General features: G+C 47.6%; 1 protein-coding gene across 13 annotated transcripts in view; it reads right to left on the bottom strand.

Annotated features, from left to right (window-relative positions):
• Nucleotides 1-24,518, bottom strand: part of PCBP3 (poly(rC) binding protein 3) — a 226,805-nt gene that overhangs the window by 13,761 nt on the left and 188,526 nt on the right. For 7 of the 13 annotated variants that reach the window (XM_036351895.1, XM_036351900.1, XM_036351897.1 and 4 more), the window contains 8 exons: nt 22,944-23,098; nt 20,509-20,532; nt 19,537-19,569; nt 16,659-16,775; nt 15,879-16,010; nt 14,997-15,125; nt 11,246-11,389; nt 7,493-7,534 (listed from right to left, as the gene is read on the bottom strand). In XM_036351895.1, the coding sequence (XP_036207788.1) occupies nt 7,493-7,534; nt 11,246-11,389; nt 14,997-15,125; nt 15,879-16,010; nt 16,659-16,775; nt 19,537-19,569; nt 20,509-20,532; nt 22,944-23,098 (776 nt within the window). The remainder of the gene's footprint in view (nt 1-7,492; nt 7,535-11,245; nt 11,390-14,996; nt 15,126-15,878; nt 16,011-16,658; nt 16,776-19,536; nt 19,570-20,508; nt 20,533-22,943; nt 23,099-24,518) is intronic. The other 6 variants (XM_036351904.1, XM_036351902.1, XM_036351903.1 and 3 more) reach the window with 2 other exon arrangements.

The raw sequence follows: 24,518 nt of genomic DNA on the forward strand, positions 1-24,518 counted from the left end.
TCCTCTAGGCTCTGCCCTTAGTCAAGCATTTCATCTCTTTGGGACTTATTTCTACATTTTTTTAAAGGAGGGGGCAGGACAAAGTGCTAAAGGGAATTCCCACTTTGAGAGATATTTCTGTCATAAAAAAAAATCAGACTTCCAGTTCCCACCAGTGCCTATAAATCATGAAGAGGGGAGGAGGAGGGGAGAATGAGGGGAGAGGAAGGGAGGGAACAGTGGAACTATCATATTACAGATCTTTCTCTGTGGCTTGATGTTTCCCCTAAACGCTGTGTCAGAAGACAAATACTAAATACAATTACTAAAATGTAAGTATCCATAAATAAACAACTCAATGACTTATCACAAAACACACCGTACAACTACCTCTCTTAGCAGGAAATGCACCACCTTGGCAGCTGGATATGTATTCACGTCTCCTTTCTGTAAAATGCTTGCTTGTGTCTTTTGCCCATTTTTCTATTGGGTTGATTTTGGTGATTCACAAGAACTCTGTATGTATTTCAAATACTAATCCTATTTTAGTTATATCTGCTAAAAAGATCTCTTCTCCACTCTCCTTATGGTGTTTAGAGAAACATAATTTTTAAAATTTAGTGTAGTTAAATTAATATTTTCTTTATAGCATGTTTATGTTTTAAGAAATCCTTCCCTGACCTGTATACAGAAAGGTATTCTACTATATTTTTTTCTAAAAGTGCTATGTTTGTCTCTTGTGTTGAAGTACTTCATACATAAGGAGTGGTTTTTAGTTTATGTTGTAAAAATCCATCCTGGCATCTGTCACAGACCAAGCTCCCTCACCCACATGGGTCAGATCCGGACTCTCTGGTCGGATCCACTTGCCTATGGTCTCTCCTTGCATCCAAACCCCACTGTCTCAGTTAGGACCACACTATTGTAGGTCTTCCTATCACTAGGACAAACCTTTCTATCATGCATCCTCTTCATGAATATACTGGTGATTCTTGGCCTTTGTGCTTTCATATAAATATTTAAAACAACCAGTCAGAATTTTGATTGCAATTGTACTGCATTTTTGTACCTCAACATAATTAAGATACTTAGTATGAACATGGTATGTCTCCATTTATTTTAGTCTTATTTAACTTTCCATAAAAACAAGTTTTTCTAAAGTCATCTTTTAATTATTGATTTCAACTTAAGTGCTTTGCGATCTATATGATTCCATTTTTTGAGAGATGGTGAGCCTTCTTTATGGTCTAGAACAGGGGTGGGCAAACTTTTTGACTCGAGGGCCACAATGGGTTCTTAAACTAGACTGGAGGGCCGGAACAAAAGCATGGATGGAGTGTTTATGTGAACTAATATAAATTCAAAGTAAACATCATTACATAAAAGGGTACAGTCTTTTTTTTTTTTTTTTTTTTTTTTTAGTTTTATTCATTTCAAACAGGCCGGATCCGGCCCGCGGGCCGTAGTTTGCCCACGGCTGGTCTAGAATGTGATCAAATTTTGTAAATGTTTTCATGAATTCTACAGCTATATTGGGTGCAGTGTTCAATATAGATCAATTATATCAATATTATATCAGTATTACTTACTGTACTGTTAATATCTTCTTTATTCTTGACTATTTGACCTTTATGGAGTGGTGCTGGTCAAGGCCACTGTGGGGCAGCCTGTGGGGACAGGTATGCAAGATTCCACTACAATGACTGGCAAATTCTCTTTATAGTTTGTCATTTTTTTCTTTATATATGTTAAAGCTATGTTTTAGGTGCATATAAATTTAAATTGCTATAACTTCTAGTGAACTGAACCTTTTATCAATATGTAATGACTAAATAATGAATTGCCTTAAAGACTTGTTTTTTCACCCCTCCCCACACTGATATTAATATTTTTAAACTGGGTTTCTTTTGGTGTTTTCCTAGAATAGCTTTTTCTATTCTTTCAATTTATCCAAAGTGGTTATTCTTTAGGTGTGTCTCTTGAAAAAAATTCAACTTTTATTTTACTGAAAAACCTCTTTTACTTTGATCACAATTACCCACAAATATAGACTAATTTCTGCCATCTTTTTTTTGTTGCACTTCTAATTGTCCTGATTTTCTAGGGTTGTCTTCTTTATTTTTTCATCCTTTTTCTTTTTCTGTAATGATTAATAAATTTTCCCTTCACCTAGTTTCCTCTTTGTTCCTTTATGGAGTTTATATAATTGAACTCTTTTCTTTTCGTGGTCATTTTGAAGCTGTTATCAACATGCATATTTAAAGCCTAACATCAAAATCTTTACCCGCTTCTTGATGATAGAGTGATTTATAGCATGTTTTAATTCCCCTCAATCCATCCTAGTCTTATGTATGCTGTCAATTTTGTTCTGTTGTTAATCCCACAAATTAGACAGCATTGATACTGATTGTACAAAGTGTGTTTTCATTTACCCAATGTTTAAATTTCAGTGTAGTCAAAATCAGTATTTTCTTTATGGTGTATGCTGTTAATGAAAGAAATGGTAATTGTCTTTGCTCACACTCATCCTTGTTTTTCTAGCCTTCCTTCTCTATCATTTCCCTTCTCTGGAAAGCATCCATGAAAAGACTGTTGGTCACAGCTGTTTGTCTGAAAATGTCTATATTTAGGTCCTTGGAAGACGCTCTTGAGGCAGAATTTAGGTAGGCAGTAACTTGCCTTTATTAAGCCACCGCCTTCTGGCTCCCACTGTTGTCAGTGAGAAGTCAACTCATTCTCTCACTCTTGTTCTTTGTAATATTCTTTTTGTCTCTGACCACTTTGATGCTTTATTTTTGGTCTTTGATGCGGTGTGGTTTTGCTTTGATTTGTCTAAGATGGATTTTTTGTTGTGTTTACCTTGTTTGGAATTTGTTGGAATTCCTGAATGCAAGGGTTGGTTCCTTTTATTAACTCTGATTTTTTTTTTTTTTTTTTTTTTTTACTGCTTATCTCTTAGAACCTCCCTCCCTCCATTCTGTTATCTCTTCCTGGGGCTCCAACTGAAATATATGTTCTTCCCTCTCAGTCTTTGTTATTGGTGTTTTCAGACTTTTTATGTGCAAACAGGTAACCCAGGAGTCTTGATTCTGAGAAGGAGCAGGCTGGGAGGAAAGGCCGGCCCAGAGTCCTGCTACTGAGTGGCTCAGTAGGAGAGGTGTGACTTAACCCCAAGGAAGGGGTGAAGAGAAAGGAAGATTTAGCTCAAGCCAACAATGTTGACTTAACCAGGACTTCCTATTTTATGAGAATGACTGCAGTAGCCCTGAACTGACCTCAGGTGGGCCATGGGCACCTCTCCACCACTTGGAGCTATTCAACCTGGAAAGAACAGAGACTGATGTATGGCCATCAGCTGGAGGCCATGGAGGGCAGCAGTACTGATCATTCTTTCTTCACTATGAAATCTGAGGAGCAGCCTCAGCACCACCTTCCCACAGGGCTCTAGAGACACTGAGAAAGTGGGGGAAGGAAATCCACATTTGCTCTTCGTGTGTCCACAGTGAACTGTGCAGCCTCGTAGTCCCTGGGAAGATGGAACCATGCATCCTTCCACTTTTTTCTTTACTTCTGTTATAACTCACATGTTGCTATGGTTTCCACACATTGACTCCCTAAAGGACAAGCTTTCTGGCAGATATTGGTGCCCTTATTACCCCCAGTTACTTAAGATCCTCTGCTGAAACCAAGTGGTGTGAGGAGTGAGCCTGCTCCTCCATTCACTGGCTCTTCAGCTCTGGGCAAGTGACCACTCAAACCAGCTTGAAGTCCTGACTTCACACTGTTAGTAAGAAAGCTCAGGTAAGAAAGCAGAGGTGGCCAGTGCTTTGGCACTAACATGTTGGTTTTGTTGTTGCTTGCATTCAGCACCATCTTTAAATGAGGGTATATTAAGTCTGGGAGTGATGTGGAAACTGTGAAAACTAGAAATAAAGATTGTACATGAGGGTATGCTTGAAGTTGACTCATTTCTTTCAGAAGAAAACAATTTCTGGTATAATCATATTAAAGTGCTAAAATATCAGACGAGAGACAGAATGGGGCAGTCACTGCACTGTCAGTCCAGGCTTCCAAGCTCTTTGCATCTGCTCCCATGTCTGGGGTCCTCGTTGCCTGACACCAAAGGCAGGTCATGTGGAAGGGAGTGGGCAGCTTCTGGGACTAGTGGTCAGCTGTCCTAGCACTCCAGTGGTCAGCAGCTGTAGTCCTCCAGACACCCAGCAGTCTCTGTGCCTCTCCAGAATATATAAGAGCAATAAGTTTCCAGAAGGCTTCTGGTGAAAGGATGAGAAAACCTGGAAAGAAACTGGTGGCAGGATAGGTGGGAGGTGTTGATGACTCTTAAGGGTAAATAAGAAAGCCTTCTTTAAAATTGGGCACAGAAAAAATACGTATAATTTAGTTCTATATAAAGAAATATTCAGATCTAAGAAACATATTTTCTCTAGGTTTGTGTCCGATTCAGGTAAGATACTAAGATGCTAAAAGATGACTACAGTGTATGTGTCAGCCACTGTGGTTGAAATATTTAAATGTGCATTCAGTTATATTATAAAATAAGTTAGTATTTCCTGTAATTATTGTATTTGGGTTCTAAAAAATGAAGCTTTTAAGATTACTACTGAATACTAAGCTCAGATTAAAAATGCCTTCCTAGCCATCACAGTAATTTTATTTTTGTTTTGGATGGATTATAAGTGATTGTCCAAGTCTTCAACATTCTGTGCCTGCAAGAAAAGCATTTATGAAAGCTCCTAGTCTGCTCCCAATAGCTGCTCCCCATCCCACTGCTGGTTCAGAGAGCAGAATGTTCCGCACAGAAAGCCATTTCACAATAAGTAGCCACCTATTCCACATCTCAACCAAACACAGTTTAAACTAATCTGGGAAAAAAAACACCTGTCAAACTCCCCACTTTTAAGAGAAGCTGAGAAAATCAGAAAATCACATGGGAACAGCAAAACAAGTGATTGATATAAAAATCAATCAACCAAATCAATCAAAATCTCTCACCCTCACACAGGCGCCTATGCTCACAAGTGGACATTTCAGACCAGAAGCCCTTCTCTGTCGGCTCAGAGCCTGAGCCAGGAGGCAGCAGTGTGAGACCACAGTGGGTTTGTGGGTCTGAGCATCGACTTGGTGCCTTTCTCTAAAGGCCAGACCACTGTTGAGTTTTCCAGCTGTAAAAAGGTCAAAGAGCCAGGTCTTCATGCCTGCTGCTGCACACATTCGAATTTCTAAGGGCACAAGGCTGCCTTGTCCCGGGTTAAATGAAGGATGTGCCATCCTAGAAACCAGGCTTCTTGGTTCCATTCTGATATCCCGACCCCTCCACTGGGAGCATTCCATTAGAGCAGTGGTTCTCAACCTTCTGGCCCTTTAAATACAGTTCCTCATGTTGTGACCCAACTATAAAATTATTGTCATTGCTACTTCATAACTGTAATGTTGCTACTGTTATGAATCGTAATATAAATACCTGATATGCAGGATGGTCTTAGGCGACCCCTGTGAAAGGGTCGTTCGACCGCCAAAGGGGTTGCGACCTACAGGTTGAGAACCGCTGTATTAGAGGCTGTGGAACCTGCCCATAGCAGTGCCACTGACCCCACCTGGGCCCACACACAACCCTTCTCCCTGCCTGGCACTCCTGCACAAAGGATCCCAGCCAGCCCTCCCCTAGGTGCTAAAATCTGCCTCCTTTAGTCCCGTGGGCTGTGGGCAAAGACAATGCAGGACAGGCATCACCAGCATCAGAAAGGTTCCTGGGCTAAGGGCGGCTCCAACTAGCTGTTGGGGTCTCACAGATCCCTGCTCTGATTTTCACAGGCAATGCCTCGGAGTATGAGACAACAATTTTTTTTAAAGCTGCTCATGGTTCTTTGGAGAAGACTGAGAAGGTTCACACCTTCACCCTCGACCCACCATTGAGATCTGATTAAAATAAATTCATAGAAAGATGAAGAGCATCCCACATAACAGAGAATGCAGTAGGTGGGGATATCACTGGCAGGGCCAGATATCAGCACATGTCCTCAAGGGGGAGGCTGAGGTGGCCATGGACAGCTGCAGCAGTGGTCTCAAGCAGGCAGGAGTGGGGCCTGGAGTGAGCCCCACGAACCTCCCGACAATGGAGAGCTGTGCCCCCCCGCCCAGCTTCTAGTTAACAAGTGGGGCCCTAACAGCACATCTGGGCAGGAGGAAGATGGCTTCCCAGTAGGGACAGGCAAATGTGCCCACCACTGATTTAGAGTTACACCGTCCTCACCGCAGGGTTAAAACCAGGAACCTTTAAAAATGGCCACGGGGGTGTCATGAGTGGGGAGGGACTTCCCTTCACCGTACCCCCTATCATTTAATTCCAATGTGTGCTGATTAATAAGGTGTTTTTTGAAAAGAGAAAAACCATCAGTCTTTCTTTTCTACTCAATAGAAAATTTCCTTCAGTGATGGTGAATTGATCTCTATTTCCAATGCTTACTGTTACTTAAAAACCCTCTCCTGCCCTGCCTTTGCATCTTATTCAGATGACCTTCCCTCACCTGCACAATTCAAAGTGTAAGGGTTTGCAGAAAGCCCATGCAGGCTCGCCTGCCTGGTGACCCTCCCTGTCAGGAACAGAGTCAGAGGATTTGAAGTTCAGCAAATGTGCAAGACGGTATAGAGAAGAAAAAGGCTCCTCAAAATAGGCTGCAGGTTTGCTCCACCTGCCAAAAGCTGCAAAACCAACTGCTGACCTTAGCCTCTTCTCTCTTTCTTGTTTCCTCCCCCATGCCACACCCCGCCCCCCCCATCCTCTATTTTTCCTGGCACAGCTAGTGTTTTCCTCTTTATCTGCTATAGCTAAACCCAAGGAAGAAAGCCCTTCTGCTCTCCATTGCTGCTCCATATCTTGGCCCTGAGAGTTGCATGTATCCCCCTTGGCCTCCAGGCCACAGGAGTTTAGGATGCTTCTTCCTGAAGTGAATTAGGATTGTCACTGTTCTCCAGCACTGATGTTACTAACTCTAGAATGAAACTGAGGCCTGTCACCATTGGCCTTCATACACGTGTGGACTCTGTTTCAACGAGGGCTTCGAAATGGGAGAGTGTAGCCTCACTGGGTGTTCAAATACCCTTTTTGACACATCTCAGACTTGTTTGACAACACGTCATCTCACTTCTTAGATGCTTGTAAGACACTGCTACTCCTGCCCATAGGGGGTGGGGCGGACGCCAGGTTCAAGGCAGTCCTGCAGTCACCGCCCGCCTTGTGTGTGGAGGAAAGCCCCCACTGACTGCAGCAACAATTAAAACAATTTGACATCAGGCCAAGTCCTCCACATGAGTAGAATTAGTGCTAAGACATTAAAGGTTATTCAAGGCCATTTGGATACGACAGAGGTCAGGAACACTGAGAGAACGCTATTAATATTATTGCTTAATATTAATATTGTAGCAGTTCACAGCAACATGCAGGTAGTAAATGGTAACAAGAAGAGAAGGGAAGGCAAACAAAGTGAAAACTCACATCTGGGTGCGGGATGGCGTACTGTCCCTGGATCGTGTAGGCCTAGAGAGAGAAACACTGTCAGCTTGGGAAGTAGCGACCCTCCCCTGCAGAACAGGCTTTCTCCTGGGGGGGGGGGGGGGGACTTTCATGTGAACTGGCCCCAAGCCACCTGCCCCAATCCTGTAGGACAAAGGGAAGTGATCTGGAGTCAAGCCTCGACAGCGCCCCTTGCTGGCTGTAGCTACAATCACACACATAAGCCAGGGAGTTGCACCCCACTTCCTAGAGGCCTGCAGGAAGTCAAGTCAGTGGGGAGAGAAGGAAATCACACCCCTCAGTGTTTCTGACCCCCCACACCCCCAGTTTCTTGAAAGGAAAACACTAAGAATGATCTGACCCCTGTTATAGTTTACTAATAATTAACCTTTTGAATATTTAATCAATCACGAGTACACATTTTTAGGAAATATTTATGCCAAGAAAACCAAACAAAAAAAGAGAAACCTTTAAGAGGTGACTCAAGACTAATTTTGCAAAAGCCAGATTAAGTAAGAAATGCACCCAAATCATTAGAGATTAACCAGTTTATCTTTTAACCTCTGAGGACAGGGTGGCTATTCTGACTTGGTGGGTAGCACACTCATGGCACAGCTCCTAGGGGGACCAGGATGGGTCCCAAGGCCTCGTTTGGTTTCACAGTTTCACTAGCCTTCAAGACAGTGACTGGACCAGCCACGGCGAGTGTGAGGCCCTGAAGCCTCTCCCACCTGTTCCCTACACAACCCCCCTGACACACAGAGATCCCACCCACCACACCTGCCACGACAGTCTATCAACTAAGATGCTTCCAGAAACTCACGGTCAAAAAACAAATCACACAGTCAAGGGAGAGTAAAGACCAAAGACTAAGCCTCAGTGACATGGAGTGTGCACACCAGCCCCAGGCCAGCCACACTCGCGCCTACAGGCATGGGGTGGCTCAGGTGTGGAGGAACATGGGTTCTAGCACCCGGCCATGTGGGGCCCCCATGTCATGTCCTACATGCACACCTGACGCCCACTCACATGGGTCTCTGTGAATCTGAGAGGGAAACCTCAAGCCCATCCAAGAGTCACTTCCATGGACTCCAAGCTGAGGGTGGTTTCCAAGGTTCTGCCAAATGGTGTTTTTTTTTTTGTTTGTTTGGTGTGTGTGTGTTTTTTTTTTTTTTGGCATCTGCTGAGTTTTCATCATAAACAGCACGGCTGTGAATTAAAGACCAGCCAGCCATTGGACAGGGACCACGGGAGGAGAGGCCCTCGTCTGGCACTTCACCAGAAGTAAAGGAATCTTATCAGATAGAGCTAGTGTCCTGGGGAAAGGGTAGTGGGTGCTGCCTGTGCTTGTGTTATGAGTCCACAGGAATTGTATCCACACCTCACTTTCAGGGTTTTTGGAGGTACCACCAGGCCATGGTCCAGTGTGTCACCAAACATACACTGACCTGGGACACACTGCCCCCACAGAGCAGGCAGGGTGACAGGCCTGACTTGCTGTACCGAATCCCTGCATGTCTGAGCAGAACTGCACATGCGTCCAACAGGGCAGGTCTTTGCCCGGACATCTTAAGTTTCTGACTCGTCTTCCCTTACTAGGGTGGCTGTGGTCTTCAGTTCTGCTTAAACTGTTTGTGCAGCTGACTATTCTCTCTGGAGAGAGGTAGAGGTAGACAGACAGATCAAATGTTTGGTCGAGATGAAACCTGTGTCATCTGTCACAAGCTGGAGAAGTGGGAACTACCTCTCTGTAGCAGAGCACCTACCGGACAAGCTGTGACCGCCTCCACCCCCAAGACCTCTAGGGGCATGTCATGACCACAGGCAGGCCACCTGCAGGGAGGAGTATCTTCACACAGATAAGTCAGGGTGAGTCTCAGGCCACATGTCTCTAAAGTCCAGGTTTGCAGTGTGCGTTATGTGAGCAGCGTAGGGTCTGGATTTGGAGGGGACCCCTTGTTGCGTTAGGTCTCATTTACACCTTCATTTCTGAGTCTGTACTGTGGCTCCTCTGCCTAATTACCTGCAGTACAGTGGTGACTCTCATGTGACTTTGCCCCCCCCCCCCCCGCAACAGATGACCAGGACTGGACACTGGCTGGACCAGACTGTCCCAAGGGCACAGGTGCCGGGTTAAGATGGACAACCTGGCGATAGCCTCGGGACAGGTGCTGATGATGGCGGTGACTGAGAGGTGGGCCTGCTGCCATTGTTTTACAGGTAAGAAGATGAGATGGGTGGCAAGGTGCTGACCACAGCCCACCCCAGCCAGGTCTTCCTGGGCCCCTGTTTGTGTTAATATTAATGTGCATCCCTTTTAAATAAAGTCCCACACTCCACCGAGGGGTGATCATGGGTTTGTTCCTACTTTAGCATCAAGACCACACAGGTAACTAACCTGCTAACTTACCACAACTGTGGGGGGAAAGAAAACAGACTTGAACAAGGTCCACTGTGACTCCCCATCACCAACCTAAGGTTGGTGAGGAGAGGGGCATTGCCTTGGGTCCTTAGGTCTCTGCCTCAGGGCCTCCCTTTCCAACCTGGGGCTGTAGTAGGAGGATGGATGAGTGTGAAGGTTCCCCTGGCAAAGGCCATGGACACTGGGAGACAATGAGTCAGGCGGCGGACAAGAGATGCCACAAATACGGACATCCGTGGGGGCGACGGTATCTGGATGGGGATGCTGGGAAACAAGTGGGAGCCGCCGTGTCACTCAGATGCTAGTAAAAATGTAGAAACACATGCCCTGTTCTTCACCTAACATGAGTCAATGCTGAAGATCAGATAAGATTCCTTTACATGGTAAAGAGAAACATGGAGAAAGCTGTTATTTGCCTCTTTCCTTTCTTTTTTAATGATAATGTAGAACATCATGGCCATGCTCTCCTGACCTAGATCCCCTGTGGTAAGTCTGTCTTAACCCTCCCTTGAACAAAGACACACATCACTGCCAACTGGACGCAGAGCTCCTCCAGGCACCACTGGCTGGGCATTTTCAAAGTCCATCCATCTACTGGAGCCAAGCAACCCTGAGGTGAGTGGGACAAAGCCCCTCTCAGACATCTCTGGGCACAGCTCCATCTCTTCAGTTCTCTCTAGGCCCTACTAAGTTAACTGCTTGTCTTGCATAAAATTTCTCTGTGACCCCTGGCCTTCTAAGCCCTTCTTGGTAGGACAGCAAAGAGGGCAGTGGCTCCGGCCAAAACAACAGGTGTGTGAAGCGGACGTTCACGGCCTCCTGTGATCAGCAAGGCTCTCATCTGACTGGGCAGCTTTTCCTTCCTCAGAGGCATGACTCTTCCCTCATGTGCTCCTAGGAACTCATCTGTGGAAAATTGGGAATGTGTGTTTCAGGGGAAAATAGGACCCTAGCTCTTACAGTTCTACATGTCTCAACCAGGAGTCATTAAAGTCACCTGTAATGCTCCTGGCCCTCCTATCTGCACTTCTTAACGTCTGAGAGCTAGATTTGAGCAGGCGCAGCCCAGGCAGAACTGTGTGAGACTGTGCCCAGTCAGGGAGATGTTTCTGGGGCCCAGATTCCACAGGGCATCCTACTTGGCCTTTTCTGTCTGCTGGACACTGCACAGCTCAGTCTTTCTCACATGGCAGCCCACATCCACCCCACTGCCCACTGCGGGTGCCTGGCAGTGGGCCGGGAGAGCTCTGCATCCAGCGCACAGGGGGCAGGAGACGTGCACGTGAGAAGGGAGAAAACCTGAGTGCACTAACGGGCAGCGGCGGGGGCTGCAGTAAAAGGCTGAGGTTGGCAGTGGAGGCCGCGAGCGGGTCGGCTCTTACCTGACCACCTGCAAAAATGACAGGGGTGGAGGCGGGCTTTGGGCGGTAGGGAATGGTGGCACCTTTCGGTGGGGACTAGGAAAAGGGACAGGAGAGGAAGAGAGATCGTTAGACAGTCTCACAGCGTGGCAGTCATGAGGGTGGGGAGACCTCCTTCCTGAGCCCGCCCACCACTGTACCCTAACCTGTCCCAGTGCCCCAGGCTTGCAGTGCCAGAGGGGTAGGGGGATGCCCCAGAGTGGGAGGGCACCTGCTTGAAATCTTACCCTCACCACCCCAGTTTCCTCCAGGAGGTCACCTCCCTCCTCCTCTTAACCATTGCCCTAATTGCCCCACATGGTGCCAATCACCCCACATGGGCACCTATGACCCCAGCAGGACAGTGAGGAGTATGGGTCTGAGAACAGGCTAAGAAGGAAAGACATGACCCTGTCCTTGCTCGCGCGACCCCCCACCCCCACCCCCCATGATGTTCAGATGAACAGACAGCTGCCTCCAGGCCTAGACGCTGTTGCTCCACCTGTGTGTTAGCCTGGGGTTGTCCTGAGAGAAAAACTCTCCTTTTCCCTTGGATCCTCCCAAATAAGCTGGGCTGTGCATAGCTCCACCATGGGCCCTTCAGGCCCAGTGCCCCAAAGCTTTGCTTGGCCTGTGGTGATGTCCAGCTGACATCATAGCAAAATTAGAAACATCCAATTTCACTCTTTTTTTAAAAAGCAATTTTTCTTTTTAGTTCTTTGTAAGTGACCTCCCCTGCTGCCATACTTTTTCCCCCATACTTTTTTCCTTTTCAATTATAGTTCGTGTTCAATATTATTCTGTATTAGTTTCAGGTGTACAATATAGTGGTTAGACAATCATGTATTTTACAGAGTGAAAGCCATTTTTTTTTTAAAGCACCGAGTCCAAAGGAAATATTCCATAGTCATGATGAAGTTTGCTATAATTTCCTTTGATTATTCTGTGTCCAAAAATATAGGATTCTTATCTTCTGGTGAATGATATTCTGCCAGATTCTGATAAAGTCAACCTAACACCTTGGTCAGAGGCAATCAAGTCCTCCTTGTCCCTCTGGTGGATAGTCTTCCCTGGTTGCAGAGGCCATAGGCCAGGCCTGGTGACCAAGTCGAGAGTTCCTGAGTCAGTGGCACCACCAGCCAGAGGCAGAAGGAGTGGGACAGGGAAGCAAGTCCCTGCTTGGAGTTCTGGAGGCCATGGCCCATACAGGCCCAGCCCACAACCTGGCCAGTCGGGTGTGATATCAGAGTGCCTCCACCCAAAACACACAGCCATGTGGGACAGCAGTGTGGGTAGCAGCTTCAACTCTGCAGCCCAGGCCACATCATGAGACCTTGAACAGATTGTGTCCCCTTGACGACGCTGTGTGACCTTGGCTGTGCTGTTCAACTTTGGTCCAGTTGTGTGACCCTGGTAGTGCTGTACAACCTTGCCATAAAGTGGAAGGCGTGTTGAGAAGAACTGTGAGCTGACCCCAGCTGGTATTTGGGGTTTAGTATTTTGGTAGTTATGATTGAGCCTCCCAAAATGTCTCTGTGTAAACTGAGGCTCATTGTGGTCTCAGACTGGACTCAGGGCTCACTGTGGAAGAATCATGACTAAACCGAGAGTGAATGAGGGACTGTTCTCACTGCTTCAAGCAGATGACTCAGTCTGGCTGCTGATCCCATTCCTGAGCTGGGCATCGTGCTACTCATGCCATTGCTTGGCCCACCATCCCTGCTGCATGGTGCCCTCTGACCCCATCAATGGTAGCATCGGCAATCCTGATACTGCGAGCTCTTCCAGGCCATCTTGCCGATTCTGAATTAGGATTCCTGATTCCCGACTTCCTCTGATGGAGAAGAGGTTGATTACAGCCGCCTGTCCTGCTCCCCCTTGGGAAAAGTGCAGCTGTGGGTTGTTCTCCACAGGGTCCCACCCAACTTGCCTGCACCCAGGGTCTCAGTAGTACTTTCAAGGGTGGGAGGCCCACCCTGTAGCCATGCCTGGAAATCCTCTGGTCTTCTGCTCTATTTGTACAGTAACTCTTCAGTTAGAAATAAACCCAACTGTTACCAGGAGCAATGAATCTTCTTCTCCAGGTAGGAGGGCTGCTCCCAACCTCCGAGAGCGTCATGACACCGACAAGAACAAGGCATTACCTCCACCCAATGTTTATCATTCATGTTGCCACGTGCACTTCACCATTCACCGTCCACATAAGCCTCCAGCCATCAGGAAGGAGACAGGGCAGTTCCAGCCATGGTCTTGGGGGTGCCAGCACCCCAAAGTCAAGGAGGGTCAAGCCTACTTCCAGGGGCTGTCTGACCATGAATGTGGCACAAGCAATGCCACTTGGGAGGAGTTCTGAGGAGACCACAAGTTCTGTTCTGACCCTTGATTAGGTATGTGGGTGACTGTGTCAATATTGGAACTGTTCATATCACTCTGCCATCCTGAGGTGCCCACTGCTGCTTCACAGATGGCCATCTGTCAGCACTCAGGTTCCCAGGCCAGTTGCCACTGTCCATGTGGCCCTCTGGGGTTCCAGCAGCCGGACACTAAAGGGAACATGGTCAGCACCAACTGTCACTATGACCAATGGTTGGGGAAACTTCAGAACAACATTTAGAAAATAATTTTTGACGTCACAAAATATCATACTTTAAGAAAATAAAAACTACAATTTTTTTTAAAGAGTTGGACATGGGTTTTAACACCAAGCCAAGTACAAAAGAGAGATAAGCCCACAGCGGCCAGCGAGGCTTTATTTCCCATGGGAGATTGCGGAGGTGGTCACTCTCTAGCAGATCCTCAGGCCCAGGGACCATGAGCAGGGGGCAGTGGAGGGGCCTGGCAGCCTGGCCACCGGCACAACTGTTGGAACCTTTCATTTGAGGCAGGATGACTTCATTTTAGCTTAAAGAAAGAGAACTACTGATTGCTTCAATGACTCTTGCATTTTGGGTATTGGTTGAAATTTAAATTTCAGGGTTTCCCCCCAAAATTTCAAAGAGGTTGTACTGTCTTTGCTTCTCTTTTGGCTTTTAATCCCTTTGTATACTATTCTGTCTTTACAATTTGGGCATTTTTATGTGCTTTTCCTAAGTCCTGCCATTTGTGGGGGCTCAGATAACTTCAGCTAGCTCAGCGGGAGGAGTTTTGTCCACAGCAAGCAGCCTTTCCACCTCCAGTGCTCATCTCCAGCACAGTCCCATCTCCAGTGCAGACCCAGATCCCTCTCCGGTGCAAACTTGTATCCAGAGCAGACCTGTTCCATTGCAGACTTGCACTGTCTTTAAGGCCCAAACCTTTATTAAAGCACCCTCACATGACGGACTAATAACTTTTCACCCAGTTCCAGAAATAAAGTAAGGGGCACATGCCTCCCCATGTGTCCTCTCCCCTGCTTTCCCAATGAAGATGACAGACCCACCCTACAGGGGGCAGGCACCAGCACTGCCCCTCTCACAGCGCCCAGCACGGCTTCTATTCATGTGACCTTGGGCCTAGATCAGGGACCTGGGACACATTTCTGATACCTGGACCCCATACAACCCTAACCTCGTGAATCCTCAGAGCCCCTGAGGCACCAAAGCCTTTGCCACCACCGACACTAAGTAGCCACAGCCAGCTTGGACTGAAGGAAGGCTGGCCATGAGCACGGATACAGAAACTGTACCTCCAGCATGACCACACAGATCTGCTTGACACACTGGATGATGGCGTCAGGAGTCCCTGAGATGGTCACTGCCCGCTCTGTGGAGTTGGGCAGCATGTCCCCAGCCACCTGGACCTGGGCACCTGTGGACTAGAGAGACCAGATGTTGGAAGGAGCATGGCAGAGGGAGGAGGAGGTAGTGAGTGCCAAAGTAGTGCTTCCTGGATTCTCTTGAGGGTGTGTCTAAGGCACACTGCATTGGAAAGCCACCCCTACATTACCCCCATGTCGCCCCTTCCATGCAGGCCCTCTGCATGTTTCTTTGGGGAGCCCCTGTGGGCTGGTCTCAGCTATCTCAGCCCACTGCTGTCCAGCACAGAGCTTGTGCATGGCAAGCATCACTGCCTAGGAGGCATTTTAACAGGCAGACAGGCATTTGCAGGAGATGAAAGAGAGTCATATTTTTTCAAATGTGTGGAATTCTTTCTACTCTGTGGAGTTTTAGGTCACAGAGAAAGATGGATTCTAGATGGGCCTAAATAAATTTGTGACCTCTTGTTCTTGAAAGAATGCAGATTGGATGGCTGCCCTCCTTCTGGGAGGGATTAGGCTTTCCTTGAAATGAATGAACATGTGACCATAGAGTCTGCAGCTCCTGCCAACTCCATCCCAGCTGTTTTTCCAGGAAACTGGGGCAGAGACCACAAGCCCCTTGTGTAGGGCCTCTGTGCCCCAGAGCCACATGACTGGGGTGGGGTGCTATAATCTGTTCTGTCCCAGGAGTCCCCTGCCTATTCTCAATCGGGGCATATGCCCCTCCCTCACAATACCTGGCACCTCTGCACATACCTCCTTACCCACCCAGTGGCTCAGCACCCACCGGGCTGGGAAGGGTCCTGTTACCTCCCTGATCTCCTTGATCTTGGAACCGCCTTTGCCAATCAGGGAGCCGCACTGGCTGGCGGGGACCACCAACCTCAGCGTCACCGGGGGCTTGCTGGTGGCAGGGCTGTTGCTCATGGAGTTGATGATGTCCTGGGGATGGAAGGTGTGACCGTTGGCTAACAGCCTCTGTGTGAACACCGAGAGTGTGGAAGCAAGGCTATGCTTGGAGCCCTTGACAAGCCAGGAGGTAGGGGACACAGGCTACAGAGACCAGTGGTGAGGGCCCTTTCCTGAGAAGCTCCCAGTCCAGGGGGAAGAGGACCAGGGTAGAGATGCATGCGCTTCTAGATGGAGGAGCACACACCCTGGAAAATGGCTAAATGTGCAGAAAGAGGGCACAGCAGCCAGGCTGGCTGGTTACAGAGGCTTGAAGGCCAAGGAGAGGGTGGTGGGATGGACAGAGGGGACCACAGAGACATGGGTCAGAGCGGCCACCATGCTGCTGTGGACAGGGTAGGGCACAGATTGGAGGGCGCCTAGACTCAGGGCCTGATATTTGCCCTTAGGGCCTGGTAGAGCCTGGAGGTTTGGACAGATGGGGTGACACATTTTTCCAAATGTATTCTCCAGCTTGATCACCCTCTGAATAAAACACATGAAATGTGTCTTTAAATAATTTTAGGCAATTTCAAAATAAAAATACATACAAACTTTAAGTTGTGATTTACTGACACAGGTGCCCAAGAACCACCTGGGTCCAGCCCTGTCCACTGCCTATCTTGAGTGGGTGCATCTTACCTCCTCAAACTTATAGGCGATCATAGCGAAAGCCTTGAAGATGGCATCAGTTGGGCCCGTGATGGTCACGATTCTTTCTGGACAGTTTCCCTCTGAGATGTTGATACGGGCACCACTCTAGAAGGGAGTTGAGCAAACCCCAGAAACTACATTAAAGCCGTGGGGTCAGATAGAAAACCAAGATGGTGGCATAGGTAAACACTGGAAATTGCTGCCTCCCACAACAAATTCAAAAATACAACTAAAAGACAAAATGGACATCATCCAGAACTACAGGAAGGCTGGCTGAGTGGAAATTCTACAACTAGAAGGAAAGAGAAAAGCACAGTGAGACTCAGAGGAGCTGTGGAAGTAAAGTGCAGAGGTACGGAGGCACACGTGGCAAGGGCTGGCAACTGAGAACGAGGCTGTCTTTTTGAATCGGGAGGGAGTCACAAGCCCCCGACTGCTCTGTACTCCAGTTCCGGGAAGTCTCTGGGGACCAGGACTCATACAGGGAGAAACTGGACTGTCTGGCAGCAGGCAGAACTCAGAACTCGAGGGCGGCTTTCTCTCAGAGGTGCTTGGAGCAATTACTGGGACACTGAGACTCGGGGCCCCTTAGGGCAGGGCTGAGGATCAGCCATAACTGCTTGCTCCGCCCTGTTGATTCCCTGAGACCCTGCCCCACCCAAGCTGAGGCAGAGGCTTTTGCATATAAATGCCCTGGCCCTTTGCAATCTGAAAATTACCTAACAAACTGCAGCTGGGCCAGACAGACCCAGAACTTCCAAGAGAAGGCCCAAGGCACCACAGCAGCTTGCATTGCTTCACAGCTGGGCCTCATCTGGGCACCTCCAAACCCTAAACAAGGAAGGGGAATCTGCAGATCTCTTCTTAGCTCCTGCTGGGTAGCCTCAGGAAGAGGCTAAATTAGCACCTCCTTAGATCTAAGAGCCAGTGTACCCAGTGGCCAGAGTGGGACCATCCAGATTACAACTCCTCAGATCCATAAGGGACACACTAAGGGGGCAGACTCAGTGAGCACCAAAGCCCCACTGAAGCAAGTCTTGCCCCAGAAGGGTGTCTTCAGCACAGAAGTTCTCCCACCGTAGACACAGCTGATTCTCACAGCCAATTGGCCTGGAGGTCAATTCCTCCCAGTGATACCTACAACAATCAAGGCTTAAGTACAACAAGACTGTGCACAAAGCTCACAAAGAGGTGCACCAAGCGTGTCCACGTCAGGTAATTGGGGAGGCTGAGCCACTGGGCCCTATAGGACACCTAGCACACAAAGCCACTCTACCAACATAGGGAAACATAAAAAATGCGGAGACAAAGAAACAGGTCACAAATGACAGAAATGGAGGAAAGCAAACGACTGGATATAGAGTTCAAAACCACGTTTATAAGGTTTTTCAAGAACTTTCTAGAAACTGCCGATAAATGTAGTGAGACCCTCAAGAAATCTAGTGAGACCCTCGAAGTTATGAAAAAGGACCAACTAGAAATTAAGCATACACTGACTGAAATAACGGATATTATGCAGAGTTCCAACAGCAGACTAGAGGATCACAAGAATCAAGTCAAAGATTTGAAAGACGAAGAACCAAAAAACACCCAACCGGAAAAGCAAAATGAAAAAAGAATCTGAAAATACAAAGATAGTGTAAGGAGCCTCTGGGACAGCTTCAAGCGTACCAACATCCGAATTATAGGGGTGCCAGAAGAAGAGAGAGAGCAAGATATTGAAAACCTATTTGAAGAAATAATGACAGAAAACTTCCCCTACCTGGTGAAAGAAATAGACTTACAAGTCCAGGAAGCGCAGAGAACCCCAAACAAAAGGAATCCAAAGAGGACCATACCAAGACACATCATAATTAAAATGCCAAGAGCAAAAGACAAAGAGAGAATCTTAAAAGCAGCAAGAGAAAGAAAGTCAGTTACCTACAAGGGAGTACCCATACGATTGTCAGCTGATTTCTCAACAGAAACTTTGCAGGCCAGAAAGGGAGTGGCAAGAAATATTCAAAGTGATGAATAGCAAGAACCTACAACCAAGATTACTTTATCCAGCAAAGCTATCATTCAGAATAGAAGGTCAGATAAAGAACTTCACAGATAAGGAAAAGCTAAAGGGGTTCATCACCACCAAACCAGTATTATATGAAATGCTGAAAGGTATCCTTTAAGAAGAGGAGGAAGAAAAAAAAGGTAAAGATACAAATTATGAACAACAAATACATATCTATCAACAAGTGAATCTAAAAATCAAGTGAATAAATAATCTGATGAACAGAATGAACTGGTGATTATAATAGAATCAGGGGCATAGAAAGGGAGTGGACTGACTATTCTTGGGGGACAAAGGGGTGTGGGGGATGTGGGAAGAGACTGGACAATAATCGTGCACCTATGGATGAGGACAGTGCGGGGGGGCGGTGGGGGCTGAGGGTGGGGTGGGAACTGGGTGGAGGGGAGCTATGGGGGGAAAAAGAGGAACAATTGTAATAATCTGAACAATAAAGATTTAATTTAAAAAAAAAAAAGAATTAGCAACAAGAAAAAAAAAAAAGCCATGGGGCCAGTAATGGGTTAGCTTCTTCAATAACTGATGTAAACATACCCAGTTGGTCCCTGAAGGGGAAAGCTCAGCACTAAACAGTAAAATTCTCTCCAGTACTGCCCTCTACAGTGAGATTTTAATTAGAGAAAGGACTCAAGTGACCAGTAAGGATGCACTGTGCCCATGACAGCTCCTGTGGAAACCTTGGGGGTATGGGTGTTGAGGGCAGGGGCCTCCGAGCTGTTGTGCGCCCCTCATCTAGTGCAGTATCTGCTGTGGCCCTCCGGCCTACTGGAGACAGGATGCAGCTAATGCACGCAAACTTACCTCTTCACGCATCTTTTTCACAGTTTCTCCTTTCTGGAAGAAAGATTTAGACAACAGGAAGAAAGGTCACTCAGGGGCCCACTACAGGCAAACCCCTGAGTTTGGTGCAGCAGCATGAAATGTCAGGAGCTCCTGCACCCCAGTATGCCCCGGGGCAAGAGGGCAGCAGGTCCTCAGAAAGCAGGGCTCTCTACAGGTTCCATCCAGAGCCTGACACACATGTGATTCACTGAGCCCTCAGCACATCTGGCTCATGAGCCCACAGAGGAGGAAACGCAGCTGCTCACGCAGGGGCACGAGGCTCTGTGGGCAGATGGGTTGAGACCAGGGACCTGACTGGGCACCACACTTGGCCAGGGCACCTGCTCCATGGAGTGGAAATGGGATACACCCAGGTCACAGCCATCCCCATCTTCATCACAGGCAAAGCAGGACCAGGTGCATGGGTGCAGGAATGAGGAGACCCCCTGAGGTACATATGTAAAGAGCTAGACTTTGAGCATTGGAGGTGCCCCCACTGCACAGGGACCACTTAGGAAACCAGGGGTCCTGAGGTGGTCAAAATGGGACCAACAGGAGGGCAGTGCCTCAACCCTGATCTCTCCTACAGGCACAGGCTCCAAATGGGTTCTGACTTTTCCCAAGGAATGTTTCTTCGGTTTTGGAATGGAAATGAAAGAGACTCACTACCACTCACAGAGGCAGGTGACCACTGTGATGAATGGAAGTAAAGGAATTCTTACTGAGCTCTCACACCCGGGAGGAAGGTCTGGCTATCAGGGTGGCAAGAGGTGGGGCTGCTCTCAGACCAGCTTCATAGTGGTTCAGCTTGAGAGTGAGAGTCTTGGGATTCTCCTGGGATCCTCACTGCATGGAGAAGCTGCTGCCCCGTGGACAACCCCCTCCCCACACCCCACCCTCACCCCAAGCACAGAAACCCCAACAGAGGCAGAGAGTTTACTTAATAATTACCTTCCCGATGATGCTTCCAACTTCCTGTAGGAAAAATCACAAAAAGCTGACGTCATATAGCAGAAGGAGAAAGGACTCTGTGGCAGACACTGTTATGCGTGAAGAAGGGACATATAGGTAGTCATAAAAAGGCTTGCAGGCCCTATGTCCAGAGGGTCCCTCTGTGCCCATCTGACCACCACTGGTGCTTCTGACTGACAGACAGCCGAGCAGAGGAGAATAGCTAGCTGCTTTCCAGCTAAACAAGTTGGAAGGCACACCTATGCACTTAAGGCAGCAAGGAAACCCTGTAAGAAATGGATGAAAAATAAAATCTCCCTTGAGCCCTAACCGGTTTGGCTCAGTGGATAGAGCGTCAGCCTGCGGGTTGTTGGCACATCCCCAGTAGGTGGTGTGCAGGAGGCAGCTGATTGATGTTTCTCTCTCATCGATGTTTCTAATTCTCTATCCTTCTCCCTTCCTCTCTGTAAAAAAAAAAAATCAATAAAATATTTTAAAAAAATCTCCCTTGATTTTGTGATATAAAGAAAAATAAGCACTCCCTTTGCTACTTGACTTTTTAAAAAGGTAGAACATTCAAAGACACCCTTAAACTTGCCACCACGGTGCTAAAGCCTGGAGCCCGTGACAGTTTGGACACATGGTCCCAGTCAGGCCTGCTCATCCCAGTACCTCTCTGCCTGGAACAGACCCACATGGTGCTACTGTGCATCTCATGAAGGCAGGGTCAGTTCGCTTCTAGCCATAGAGAACAACATCTTTCAAAATAAAACTCATTGTCCTCAGCAATCACAACATTTCGCCAGGCCATGGGGAGGGAGTATGCAGTGGGGAATGAAGCAGCAAAAGGCAACTGGGTACAAAGTAGTGACCCCTCTGGTGGTGGTCAGGGACCTCACCTCCCATGGGCAGGGTTTGGTGCTTGTTGTGGTGGCTGCAGCTGGAGATGGGGCCATATAACTGACCCCACAGACTACTTGCCATGGTCCACACCCAGCTTCCACAGCCTTGACCAAATGCCACCCCAGTCAAGGGAAGGAAAGGCTGGTGGTCATCTCTCCATCACAGAAAGGGACGCTCTTTCTGTGTGAGCACCTTCCCTCCTGGAAATCTTGGGTGGGAAGAGCCACAGGCATGAGGCCAGAGCCTCTGCCAGCCCCCTGAGAGTCAGGCTTCTCAAGGCACAAACATAGGACAGCGGGGGAGCTTGGATGGATCCTGTGCCATTGGACTGGAATTGGGGGTATGAAATACTGGGGCCCAAAATCTAGAGAGATCAATATGTAAATAAATATGCAGATGTGTATGCATGTGCATATGATAATACAATATTCACACATGTACATACACACACTCATATATAGGCACACATGTATGTTTTCCAGCCCTGTCTGGGACCAATGACAGACCAAGGGTGATGATCACACCACGAGCCCTGATCTGAACCTCAAACACAGTCCTCCCCTCAAAGAAGTCAGGCTTCTTTGGAGAAATGGCTGATTCCAGGACTGTGGCAGGGAAAGCACCAGATGAAACATAAGCAGCATTTTGAGCCAGAAGCCAGGCATAAAAATGATAGGCCACATCAAAGGGATGTAAGAGCCAGTCTGGAGGGACCCCCATTGGCCAAGTCATGGACAATGTGAGTATCAAAATAAATAGTGACAGAACAGGGAATAGAATAAAACAATAAACCCTGAGTCCATGTAGACATGAATAAGTGGATGCACTGAAAGCCTGCTGACAAATAAGGTATCTACAAAGCATCTACCTATTAGTGGGGGAAAAGCAGCTCTAGTCGGAGACACCTGGCAGGTATCTCTCTAACTAGGTGATTGGAATGGGACACACCCTGAAATCTAGGCCACCTGATAGGAAAGCTTCGGTAACTTTCCTGACATCAGAAAAAGCCAATGTGAAGGATATTCTACAAAAGAACTGGACAGAAACATTCAAAGGTGAAAGGCCAAGGAAGACCAGGGCAAGTCTTTCAGGTTAAAAGAGGCTGGAGACACGACAAGGACATGGAGTGGGAGGGCACCTCGGAGTGCCCTGTTAGGAAGAGCAGTGCTGGGATGGTTAGGATGGTGAATGGAGTCTGTGGTCAGGTGGCCAGAACAGATCAGCATCACTGTCCTGACTTGATGGTGCAGGTGGTGATGGAGGAGAATGCCCGTGCATGTAGGAAATACACACTAAGGTACTTGGGGATAGGACGTCACCTGGGCAACTTATTAGTTTCATATGGTTCCAGGAGAAGCGTCTTTAGGCTGGACTGCTCCTGCTCTGTAAGTCTGAGATTGCTTAGAATTTTTAAAAGAATAATACAAAGCAAAGGCCCCAGCTCTGGGCAAGACCTCCCTTCCTCCCAGCTGGTCTGTTGCCTTTCTTCTGAGGAGAGTGACAAAGGCAGGGCAGGGCGTGTACTTTTGTACCTTTCCATGCATCAACAGGCGGATTGTCAGGGTCACGTTCAGGCCACCTTCTGAGACTTTGGACTCCATCTTTCTCCCAAAATGCGTCTGGGGGTGGTGGCTTAAGGTGCCAAGGGTGCCGAGAGGAAGGATAGATGGGGCCCAGATGGTGTCACCTGGAAAGAAGAAGGCAAAGCTGCTGATAACTGAGAACATCAACCGCCAATGCACTGGAGGATGTCCCAGCCTCTGGAGGGGCAGGAGGCTGCTGGTGAGAGGCAGAGGCTCAGGGAAAGGCTTCCCAGAGCGTCGTGGAATGACCTGCTGTAGCATGGGGTACAGGGAAGTAGAGGGGATGGGCCTAAGGAAAGCCCTCCAGGAACAGATCCAGCCCCACTGCTCAGTAACTGCATGACAAGTGCAGGTCATCAAGCCCTCTGGCCTCAGTTTCCCTCTGTAACAAAGGAACAGCTCTCTTAGATGCTAGAGGGGAAGCAGGGTCACCCAGTAAGCCCTGAGGCCCGCATATGCATCCAGTGAGTGCCTCCTCTGCTGTGAGGTTAGTTTTGCCCATTTACTTCACATCGGTGCCAGGATCCGCAGCCTCCCAGTGCGACTCCCTTCACCCTTAAAAAGTCAGGAAAGTTCAGGTAGTGGTGTGTCCTTGGCATCTAGAGCTGAGATTCCTTGGTAATTCTCACTTATAAAGTGGATTTAGTCTATATCAACTAAATTTCCAAATAGCTGAGTGTCCCCCTTTATAAGTTTTCAGAAAATGCTTTAATCCCCCATATCATTGGTCTGTTTGCTATATACTTTCTGCAGATGGCTGGCTCAGCGCTTAGCCCACGAGGCAAAGTGAAGGCTCTACTTCATAAATTACAGGCAAGGAGTGATTTCAGGCAGTGGGCCTAGAGTACAATGTGCCCCCAAGACTATGTGCTGGTGCTCAGGCCCTTGGGGCTTGGCCTGAATGGGTGATTGATGGAGGACAATGACTAAGCAGTGACCTGAGTCTCACACCCAGCTGCATGGGGCTCCTGGCTTCAGCCCCTTCTCGTGGAGGATCGTGTCCTCCTCTGGGCTGGATTCTGAGGACAGGTCACCCTCACCCTCACAGGAGCAGCCTCATGAGACAGGCACCAGCAAGGATTTAAAACAAGGTCAGGTGAGGGCTGGAGTGAACAGTGGGGAGTGGACTCTCAGATCAGACAGGGAGAGGTCTAGGACCAGCATGTCAAACTCAAAGGCTAACATGGGCCAAAAGGTTTAAGTTTATGTGGTTCGCAAAAAAACAAAAGCTTCAATTTTCATAGAAACGTAGGTTTATTTTGATAGAGACATGCTGAATACAAAGGACTGAAATAAATGAGTCATCATTAACATAAAATAATGGAACATTTTAATAAAAATTATTTCTTGAACATTAACTTACCAGACACTGAATAACTGCACAAATTAATAAGCATAACGCAAATAAACCTATTTTTCTTGTTCTCTGAAAGTGAAATTATTTCCTGTTGCGCACACCAAACAAGTCAGTACAAGACTAATGACTGCCGGGGTCCAACCCCAGCGGGTCCAGGGGTCCCCAAA

The sequence above is a fragment of the Myotis myotis genome, unplaced genomic scaffold, assembly GCF_014108235.1.
Source record: "Myotis myotis isolate mMyoMyo1 unplaced genomic scaffold, mMyoMyo1.p scaffold_m19_p_2, whole genome shotgun sequence".
Classification (NCBI taxonomy): Eukaryota; Metazoa; Chordata; class Mammalia; order Chiroptera; family Vespertilionidae; genus Myotis; species Myotis myotis.